Source organism: Salvia miltiorrhiza, chromosome 1 (assembly GCF_028751815.1).
Source record: "Salvia miltiorrhiza cultivar Shanhuang (shh) chromosome 1, IMPLAD_Smil_shh, whole genome shotgun sequence".
In the NCBI taxonomy this organism is placed as follows: Eukaryota; Viridiplantae; Streptophyta; class Magnoliopsida; order Lamiales; family Lamiaceae; genus Salvia; species Salvia miltiorrhiza.
The window spans coordinates 8753517-8764895 of record NC_080387.1 but is presented as its reverse complement, the minus strand read 5'-3'; the positions used below and the strand labels follow the sequence as shown (position 1 = coordinate 8764895).

Here is an 11379-nt window from a genome sequence, read left to right as displayed (position 1 = left end):
ATGCCCTAAATTGTTAATTGATGGTTTATATGTGAGTTTAAAAGGTTAAAATTGGTAGATCAATGATTGGATCAAAGTGTCATGTGTGTTTATAAAATTTCAAAGAGTTTAGTTTAATAAAAATTAGGACTTTCTTGTCTATGTGTTTATTAAGTGAATTGGCTTAAGATATATGTAATTGAGCATGATTTTAGTGTCTTATTATGTTTGATTAAATCTTTTGTTGGCTAAGTAAAATTTTGACTTAGTTTAGTTTATATGAGTTTTTGAGTTCTGATATGATGTGAGGTTGATACTTGGTAAAATGAGGTCTAATTGCTTTATGACCATTATGTGAGAGTTTGTCATGTTTCATTAAGAGTTTTATGTTGATACATGAAGTTTCATTAGAGTTTAGTTTACATGATAAAAAGGAATCTATATGTGTATAATGAGTTATGTGATGTATGAGATCATGTTTGAATAATTGAGTAATTTTGAGCATGAAAATGAAAAGAGAATTGAATTGATGCGTTCGTTGAAACGTTTTCCTTGAGATTTGAGTTTATGATGTAAGAGGAGAGTTGAGATTGAGTATGATGAGTATTATGTTGTACTTGAATGTTTTTTTTAGTGCTATAAGTGTTTAAAATGAGCTTTGATGAGTTTTCTTTGAATGAATGTTGAGTTGAGCATGTTTGCTTGTGTGATTGAATTCGGAGTCATTTTCATGACGCACTGACCTACTGTTTTCGAGGAGTTTTAGTAACCTAAACACCATGAAACTTTTATGGTAAGTATATTTGAGAGTCTTGAGTACACCGGTAAAATTTCAAGCCATTCCAACTTCGTTTGATATTTCTTTAAAATGCAAAATCTAAACTGCACATTACTACCGAGAATTTCAGAGAACAGGGTAAAGAGTCATTCTTTTCAGTGGCTTCCTGTGTGATATAGATTTCCAAATGTTTATGGTATTAACCTTATTGTGTTAGCTAGATATACACCAAATTTGAGCCCATTTCGACAACGTTTACTATTTTTCAAAAATCCAAGTTTTCGATTGCTCAAAACTGCCGAATATGGTAGATCGTGGTAAAAACGTCATATCTCTCAAACCACTTGGAGTTTTTGACTCTACTTTTTTTTTATATGAAACTAGACTCGAAGATCTTTCTTTTGGTATGAGTCTCGAGTCCAGTAGATTTCGGGGTCAGAACAGATTAAATTTTGAAGTTGAGTCAGTGTAAAAACAGAGCATGTTTTGATGATGTTTGTTTGTGATTCTTATGTGCCTTATGTGTTTGTGTTGCCTATGTGTTTCAATGAGATTAGACGAGGTATGTTAGTTTTTGAATGTCTTTAATGGAACGAATTATGGATGCTAGAACCCTAAAATACTAAAAGATACCCTAAGCACGTAGAATTAGACTTTGTCTTGTGACAATTTTCTTCACGAACTTACCGACTCTTCTTCAATAAAGGTCCGGGCGACAGGAAGTGAAGCCGAAGAAGAAGCGATTCCACGCTAGCTTAAGAACATTTGAGGTGGGCATTACTTTTACTATACGTATATAGGGATCCCTGTTTAGCCCTATTTTGTGATGAATCTCTGGGTGTTTACGTGTTATATTGACTTTTATTTTGGTCTCTTTCACTTAAGAGTTGAATGATTTGAGCTTTTGTGCTAATTTTGTTGTCTCAGGATTTTGTGCTCAAATTGATTGATATGTGGACAAAAATAAAGTCAGAATTTAGTTGATTGGTTTGAAGAAGAATCGAAGTTCGTCTCGATACGAGTTCGTAGGCGAAAACGGATCCAAAATCCGACTTGAAACGAGGGAGAACGGGCCAAAACAAAACCGCTGCGCATTGCAGTGGACGGCGGGCGCCGTGTGACGGCGGCCGCCGTGCCCAAACTGCGAAGGGGGCACACGGCGCCGCCGTGTCACGGCGCCGCCGCCTCTGTGCAGATCCGACAGCATCTTTTTTTAGTTTAAAACCCCTTTCTAGGGTTTTACTTTATCATACTCGTCTCCAGCAGCCTCCATAGGCGATTTTCACCTCTTTCTTAAGGTTTTTAGAGTTTCACAACACTTACTTTCGATCTTGGATTCATTGGATTGCTTTGGATGTCAATTAACATTTCATCCGATTGGATTTCCTTGGATTGCTACGTTTTGTAAGAACTCCTTTGATTCTCTTTGTTTTATGAATCCTTTGGTTATTTGAGTTTTTGTTTCTTGTCTTTGATGAATATGATGATTGAAGATCATTGTTGTTGATGCTATATTTTCTTGGTTATATGAATCTTTTGGTTAATTAAGTTTTGTGTTTTATGCTTTGATGAATGTGATGATTGGAGATTATTATTGTTGAGTTTAGATAATCTTGATTATATGAATTCTTTGGTTAATTGAATCCTTGTTTTATACTTTTGATGGATGTAAGGATTAGAGATGATTGTTGTTGAGTTTAGATAATCTACGTGATTCGTAGTTCGTTGCTATTGCTTACGTTTTTCCCTTCTTGTTGGTGAAAGTTTAGAGATTTCTTTTTATGGAGATTAAGATTTTCTTTGCATTCGAATCTTATGCTTGATTTAGTTTCTTGCCTAGGTAGTTATTAATCTTTGATGTTTACAAGTTTATGATCGTTTGGTTTAGTGTTGGAGTTGGAAACTCTTGTTGATTTCGTTAATGTTCAAATACCATGTTCTAGTTAGTTCGTCGTTGAGTTTCTTGCGGAATTCTCTTGGATTGTGTGTGTTTGCTTAACATTCATTTGATTAAATGTTAATATGTTATTTCGCCTAGATAATCGTTGTTTATGGTGTTGAATTGATGATTGCTTTCTAGATTGCTAGTTTAGAACCTTAGCTTTGTTTTCCTTCTTGCGTTCTTATTGGCTTCCTATCTTTTGCCTAGTTAACTTTATATGCTTTAATTTAATTACGCATTAGTTAATCGGAGAGAAAGTGTCAGACCCAATTACCCGATTAGAGTGTTTAGATTTCTTTTAAGTTTCTTGTGAGCAATACGATTAGAGCCCTGCTAAGTCTTCCTTGTGAGACGACTTGAGTCACCTTACCACCCTAGGACGACCTCGTATAAATTCGAGTCCATCCGTTAGGTGTTTTTGGATGAGTCAAATTTTGGCGCCGTTGCCGGGGAAGGCTTTAGGCATTTGATTGTGTTGCATTATTTTCCGTGTTTATTTTTGTTTATTTCTTTTAACTCGGTTATTTTCTCCCTCCGGTGCGTTTGATCTGTTTGTTCGTGTTGTGTATGCAAGGACGCAGAAGCTTGAAGAGAAAGCTTGCACCTTACTACGACAACATTCATCGACTTCTTGAGGTCCTTTCAAGCCTGGAGAAGGAGTCCGAGTCCAGTTCGAGAAGTTTTGGGGAATCACAGTTTCGAGAGGAAAAGTGTGAAGAGAGAATTGCTTCCAATCCCATTCTGGAAGCCTTTGAGGAGACACTTTCAGTGCACTCTGAAGGAGAAGAAGAAGCTCGGCCAAATCTTGACCAAGAAACCATGGCGGAGCAGAATGTACAGTACATGGGAGATTTCTCCAGGCCGGTTATTGGGAACACTAGCACTTCAGCGATAGTGCTTCCCACGGCGGTCCGGAATTATAATCTGAAGCCTAACGACTCGAACTTGTTGCCGCTCTTTCATGGAATGCCGAGTGAGGACGCCTTACAGTTCATCCGCGACTTCTGCACCCAAGTGCAGACCTTCCCACTGTTGGAGCTCACCGAGGATCAGTTGAGACTCAAGTGCTTAACTTATGCACTCAAGGACCGGGCTAGAACGTGGTTGTTGTCCCTGCCGCCGAACTCCATCACTACATGGGGAGAGGCGTGTGAGAAGTTCATGCTCAAGTACTACCCTAATCACAAGACTCAAGAGATTAGGAGCCAAATAATGAACTTCATACAAGGAGCTGACGAGCCTCTCCACGAGGCTTGGGAGAGATTCCAAGAGCTCCTCCGCCAGTGCCCACAGCACCAGTTAGCACCCGTCATGTTGATGCAGTTCTTCTATGACGGATTGATTCAGACGGCACAGTTTATGGTGGACAGTACAGCAGGGGGCAACATTGCCCGGAAGACAGCTGATGAGCTCAAGGAGATTTTCAACATACTTGCAGCGAGTTCGCAACAGAAATCAGTTAGAGGAATGAGGGTTGAAGCCAATGCAGTAGCTCCCAACAATGAGCTTCAGAAGCAAGTAGCAGATTTGATGAGGCAAGTTCAACACCTCAAGATGAACCAGGCAGAAGCCCCACCAGTTCACGCGTCACCAGCAGAAGGATGTAGAATATGTGGCGATTTTGGTCATGGAACCAACGCGTGCCATCGCACGGGGGAATTCACACCTGAAGGAAAAGCAGAGGTATATGCTGCTCAGGGCTATCCGGGGAGGCCTCAATTTGAACAGAGGCCCATCTTTAATCAAGGGCAACAAAGCTCCAACTCGGGTTGGAGAAATGAGCAGAATTCGGGATGGAGGAACCAAGCTCCTGGCCAAGGGTCGGGATCAAACCAAGGCAATCAGCTCCACCGACATCCACAGCAATTGGGGTATCAGAACCAGCAGCAGCATTACCCTCAACCATATCAGCAACAGCAGCCACCGCAGCAACTCTATCCACCTCAGCAGCACCAACCTCCAGGCCCCTTATTTGAAGATCAGATGCAAGCTTTCATGCAAGCTAGCAAACAGGCGATGGAGGCTCAGAGTGCTACCATCAAGCGCCTCGAGACTACAGTTGGGCAACTAACAGGAGCCTTGAATCAGCTGCAGCAAGAACAGCCAACTGGGAAGTTCCCAAACCAGGACCAACAACCGCATCAAGCTCATGCCGTGGCGGTGATCAAGGAGAATGGCCCAATAACCACGGGGAAATGGAAAAGCAAAACCGTGCAAGCAATCAAAGCTACCCAATGCCCCAGTGAGCCACTGCCACCTGTCACTGTTGCACCAGAACAACCACCACCCAAGCAAGGAGATCCAGGTAGTTTTATTTTTGATATTAGCTTAGGTGGGGTTGAAAAGGCTTTAGGAATGCTTGATTTGGGCGCGGCAGTCAATTTGATGCCGTTTGATATTTTTGAGAAATTGGGAAATAAAGAGCTGAAATGCACGAATATGAAGATAGAGCTAGCTGACGGCTCTATTAGTAGCCCACGGGGCCTTGTTGAGGATGTTGAGGTTGTTGTGAGGGGGATTAGTGTTTTGGCTGATTTTGTTGTTCTTGATGTGGGAAAAGGGATTAGAAGCGAGAATGGGCATCTCGTGCTGCTTGGCCGACCTTTTTTGGCCACCACCCATACTCGCATCGATGTGAGTACGGGAACGGTGAGTATGGCTGGGGCAGGTAGAGCTGTAACATTCTCAGCTTTTGATAAAAAACCTACTACCCCCACTCCCTTAATTCAAATCTGCTCTTATGTTGAAACATTTGATGCTTTGGATGAGGATTGTATTGTGCAGGAATTCTTAAATAAGCTGCAGGAGGAGGACGAAATAGTGGAAGAATTTCTTGCTAACTTGCAAGATGAAAGTGAGATTGAGCAGGAATTCCTAGATAAGCTGCAAGAGAAAGACGATAAAGAGCAAGGCCTTCTGTGTGCCTTGCTACTGGAAGAGAAGCTTGATGAGGTTTGGTCACTCAATATCGTTGGATGTATGGATAGAGGGCCATCCCAGGATATGAGCATGGAGCACTCATTTGGAGGACCCGCAGCTGCAATTCAAGAGGATGTGTTTACAAGAGCGCTAAGGCAGCTGGAGCTTCAATCGGATTTTGGTTAAGGGGTTCTCTTAGTCGGGCTGGCGACTTAAAAACTAGCGCTGCATGGGAGGCAACCCATGTTTTCTTGCTTTTTCTTGTTTCGTTTTTCTTTCGTTTTGTTTGTGTTGTGTTTTGTTGCTTCTGTTGTTTGGTGCAGGTTGTTGCGTTGGAGACTGCTTGTTCTATGGATGAGAGAGAGGCAGACATCGTGGGACACTACAGACTCACCACTGGATCGGTATTTAGGGGAAGTTTCCTCTTTCACCTCTCTTTTTGTTTGCACTGAGGACAGTGCTAGATTTTAAGTGTGGGGGGGGGGTGTTTGTTGATCCTATGGGTGCCTTTTTGTTGTGTTTTTGGGCTTTCTTGTGTGGGGCAAATGGTCTCCTTTATCTTGATTGTTGTTTGGCTTCAAGTAATAATGCACACTTTGATGATTTGTTCACAAGTAAATTTCATGCTTTGTGTTGGCTTGGTTGCTATCTTTGTCTCTCAGGCTATGCATATTCCTCTCTTAATGTAAGTTGTTTAATGTTTTGGATGCAACACCCTTATGAGCTATTCTTGACGTGATTTGTCTGGTAGATGCTAGAGGGAGTGTTTTCATTGTGATAGCCTACGATCTTATCCCTTGAGTTTGAATGTTGGTTTGTTGTGAAGTTTTCTATAGCTCTGGGTCTCTGCTCCTCTGACGGTAGTGTTATGAGCATGGAAAACCACGTGAGAACATTTTGGATTTCCTCCAAAAGTGTTGATCTCACGAAAGTTGGCCCATCTATTGAGAATGGAATAACATCACCTTTAAAAGAAAGATGTATAAAATTATTTTTGGTTTGATTGTTTATCATCTTCAAGGAAAATGGGATTTGATTATAAAGGCAATCACATTAGGGAATTCACCTCTAGCGGAGAATTGGGTCTGATCGGATTGAATTGTATCATGTGGTTGTTGCTTCTTAAAATCTTAACAATGAACATCTCGTGAGGAATGTGAATGGCCAAGAGACTTAGATTGGTTGGAGATGTGAATGGTGAGGAAGTTTTCTTGTGAACTATCTTTTGGTGTCGTGACTTTGCTTGAGGACAAGCAAAGGATCAAGTGTGGGGGGGTTGTTTAGCCCTATTTTGTGATGAATCTCTGGGTGTTTACGTGTTATATTGACTTTTATTTTGGTCTCTTTCACTTAAGAGTTGAATGATTTGAGCTTTTGTGCTAATTTTGTTGTCTCAGGATTTTGTGCTCAAATTGATTGATATGTGGACAAAAATAAAGTCAGAATTTAGTTGATTGGTTTGAAGAAGAATCGAAGTTCGTCTCGATACGAGTTCGTAGGCGAAAACGGATCCAAAATCCGACTTGAAACGAGGGAGAACGGGCCAAAACAAAACCGCTGCGCATTGCAGTGGACGGCGGGCGCCGTGTGACGGCGGCCGCCGTGCCCAAACTGCGAAGGGGGCACACGGCGCCGCCGTGTCACGGCGCCGCCGCCTCTGTGCAGATCCGACAGCATCTTTTTTTAGTTTAAAACCCCTTTCTAGGGTTTTACTTTATCATACTCGTCTCCAGCAGCCTCCATAGGCGATTTTCACCTCTTTCTTAAGGTTTTTAGAGTTTCACAACACTTACTTTCGATCTTGGATTCATTGGATTGCTTTGGATGTCAATTAACATTTCATCCGATTGGATTTCCTTGGATTGCTACGTTTTGTAAGAACTCCTTTGATTCTCTTTGTTTTATGAATCCTTTGGTTATTTGAGTTTTTGTTTCTTGTCTTTGATGAATATGATGATTGAAGATCATTGTTGTTGATGCTATATTTTCTTGGTTATATGAATCTTTTGGTTAATTAAGTTTTGTGTTTTATGCTTTGATGAATGTGATGATTGGAGATTATTATTGTTGAGTTTAGATAATCTTGATTATATGAATTCTTTGGTTAATTGAATCCTTGTTTTATACTTTTGATGGATGTAAGGATTAGAGATGATTGTTGTTGAGTTTAGATAATCTACGTGATTCGTAGTTCGTTGCTATTGCTTACGTTTTTCCCTTCTTGTTGGTGAAAGTTTAGAGATTTCTTTTTATGGAGATTAAGATTTTCTTTGCATTCGAATCTTATGCTTGATTTAGTTTCTTGCCTAGGTAGTTATTAATCTTTGATGTTTACAAGTTTATGATCGTTTGGTTTAGTGTTGGAGTTGGAAACTCTTGTTGATTTCGTTAATGTTCAAATACCATGTTCTAGTTAGTTCGTCGTTGAGTTTCTTGCGGAATTCTCTTGGATTGTGTGTGTTTGCTTAACATTCATTTGATTAAATGTTAATATGTTATTTCGCCTAGATAATCGTTGTTTATGGTGTTGAATTGATGATTGCTTTCTAGATTGCTAGTTTAGAACCTTAGCTTTGTTTTCCTTCTTGCGTTCTTATTGGCTTCCTATCTTTTGCCTAGTTAACTTTATATGCTTTAATTTAATTACGCATTAGTTAATCGGAGAGAAAGTGTCAGACCCAATTACCCGATTAGAGTGTTTAGATTTCTTTTAAGTTTCTTGTGAGCAATACGATTAGAGCCCTGCTAAGTCTTCCTTGTGAGACGACTTGAGTCACCTTACCACCCTAGGACGACCTCGTATAAATTCGAGTCCATCCGTTAGTGTTGGAGTTGGAAACTCTTGTTGATTTCGTTAATGTTCAAATACCATGTTCTAGTTAGTTCGTCGTTGAGTTTCTTGCGGAATTCTCTTGGATTGTGTGTGTTTGCTTAACATTCATTTGATTAAATGTTAATATGTTATTTCGCCTAGATAATCGTTGTTTATGGTGTTGAATTGATGATTGCTTTCTAGATTGCTAGTTTAGAACCTTAGCTTTGTTTTCCTTCTTGCGTTCTTATTGGCTTCCTATCTTTTGCCTAGTTAACTTTATATGCTTTAATTTAATTACGCATTAGTTAATCGGAGAGAAAGTGTCAGACCCAATTACCCGATTAGAGTGTTTAGATTTCTTTTAAGTTTCTTGTGAGCAATACGATTAGAGCCCTGCTAAGTCTTCCTTGTGAGACGACTTGAGTCACCTTACCACCCTAGGACGACCTCGTATAAATTCGAGTCCATCCGTTAGGTGTTTTTGGATGAGTCAATCCCCTGCGTGTCGTAGGCCTCTTATACGAATATATGCATGAAATGATTTTAACTGTTAATTTCAGTTTTATGAAATGCCCAAACGATAAATGACTCTTATGAAATGAAAATGAAATGTTTATGAAATGAAATGAAATGTTTACGAAATGATTGACTGCCAAAAATGTTTATGTTTTTATATGTATCCTATCTGTGTTGGTTCGCCAACTTTAAAGGAAATCCAATTGGGATCCTATGCTAGACAAAGGTCGCTAGCTAGGGTTAACGTGTACACTCATGGAGACCGCGAGTCGCTTGCGACCGGTCTTGGCGTCCGTGGTAAGGAGGCCTCCTTCCCGGCGCGTGACAGAAAGGAACAGATATGGATCATATGAGGGAAAATGGGTCGGCCGGCCAATCTTATGAAAATGAAAGAAATATTTTAGTAAGCGCAGGTCTTTCAAGAAAACCCCTGTGTGTTACTGTTATGGCAGTTCAATTTATATATATGTATGCATGATTGTATTTTCGGCTATGCCACTGAGTATCTTTATACTCAGCCCTGCATGTATTTCTAAATGTGCAGGTTGAGCACGCGATGGAATGGATTGGTGTTGAGCGGATTTCCCTTTTGATGGTTATGTAATGAAACCTTGAGTATGCATCTCCATATGTATAACTCACACGTTTTTCCGCTGCAAACACTCTGAAATTATTATCGTATTGTGGAACTTATTACTCTTTCATTTTGATTAACTTTCATTTGGGGTCTAGTCGCTATGGCAGGCTCGTTTGTAAATTACCCAAGCGGTTATATATATATATATCACTAGTTTATTGTTATTAATGTTGGTTACTTAACAAATCCCCTTTAATTTTCGTTTCTTATTGTTCACCCCAAGTCTTAACCCCGGTTAACCCGTCACTGGGATAGGGGGCTGTGACATTCCAGCATGAAACTCAGGCAGCGTTGAGTAGTATAGGCACACAAATCACGCAGTTAGCCACTCAGGTGAACAAGCTGCAGGCGAATCAAGGTCGACTTCCTTCTGTCACGGAGATGAATCCCAAGGAAAATGCAAGTGCTGTAACTACAAGAAGTGGGAGAATTCTAATTGAGCCACAACTTAAGCAGCAGAATAAAGAAGAAAAGTCCGATGAAGCTAAGAACGATGCAATTAGTGAGGAGTCACCAGAATCCACCGGGCCTAGTTCTTCTAAGGTAAGTGGAAAACCTAAGGTCTCAATTCCTCAATCACTGATTGCACCACCTTTTCCTTCTAGGTTGGCTCAAAACAAGAGAATTGAAGAGGGGAAGGATATTCTGGAAATTTTCAAGAAGGTAGAAATAAACTTGCCCTTGCTTGATGCAATTAAGCAAGTTCCCAGGTACGCAATTTTTTTAAAAGAGTTATGCTCTAAGAAAATGAAGTTTGGGAATGATGCGAGAATTCGAGTGAGTGAGAATGTTTCTGCTGTTCTTCAAAGAAAATTATCCCAAAAGTGTCGAGATCCTGGTATGTTCACCATTCCATTCATTATAGGTAATAAGACTATTGAGAGAGCCATGTTAGATTTAGGAGCGTCCATAAATGTCATGCATTATTCTATGTATAAGGATTTGCAATTAGGACCATTGAAAGACACTCGTGTTATCATTCAGTTAGCTGATAGGTCTACTGCATATCCAGAAGGTGTTGTTGAGGATGTCCTTGTCAAGGTCAATGACTTGATTTTTCCTGTGGATTTTTATATTGTTGATATGGATGATTCTACCTCTGCTAAGCAATCTTTGATTCTTTTAGGGAGACCATTCATGAAAACTGCTAAGGCTAAAATTGATGTGGATAGTGGAATGCTTAGCCTTGAATTTGATGGAGATGTTGTCACATTTAATATTTTTGAGGCTATGAAGCATGTTGAGGATCTTGAATCTGTGCTCATGATTGATGTTATTGACCCTTTGGTTGAGGAATTTGTTGAGAATTTCAGGGAGGATGAGCTTGAGCAGGTTATTTTCAGTTCCCTTACTGAAGAGGTCACCAAAACAGAGGAAAATAAAGCCATTAAAGAGATTATCATGCAGCTGTACTCAACGGAGGAAATTCCAGTTCGGCACCTGTCGAGCAGGATGCCCATACCGACCAGCACAGAACCGATTTTGCCCTCTGTTGTGAAGCCACCGAAGCTGGACTTGTAGGTACTGCCCCAGCATCTGAAATATGTGTTTTTGGGAGAGAATGACATGTTGCCAGTCATCATCAGCAATGAACTCAGTGCAAAACAAGAGGTAAGGTTGGTAAGTCTTCTTAAGATGCATAAATCTACCATTGGATGGACTATAGCCGATATCAAAGGTATTAGTCCCTCTACTTGCATGCATAGAATCTTACTTGAGCCTAATAGTAAGCCGTCTAGGGATCCTCAAAGAAAATTGAACCCTGTCATGAAAGAAGTTGTGCTTAAAGAAAT

General features: G+C 40.2%; 1 protein-coding gene and 1 long non-coding RNA gene across 2 annotated transcripts; both read left to right on the top strand.

Annotated features, from left to right (window-relative positions):
- Positions 1-1073: 1073 nt before the first annotated feature.
- Positions 1074-9669, top strand: LOC131006509 (uncharacterized). The gene is made up of 2 exons (XR_009095560.1): positions 1074-1527; positions 9494-9669. It is a non-coding gene; the product is annotated as an uncharacterized LOC131006509 (long non-coding RNA).
- A 298-nt stretch (positions 9670-9967) lies between these two features.
- Positions 9968-11107, top strand: LOC131015351 (uncharacterized). The gene has a single exon (XM_057943762.1). The coding sequence runs from the start codon at positions 9968-9970 to the stop codon at positions 11105-11107; it is 1140 nt and encodes a 379-aa protein (XP_057799745.1).
- Positions 11108-11379: the final 272 nt, after the last annotated feature.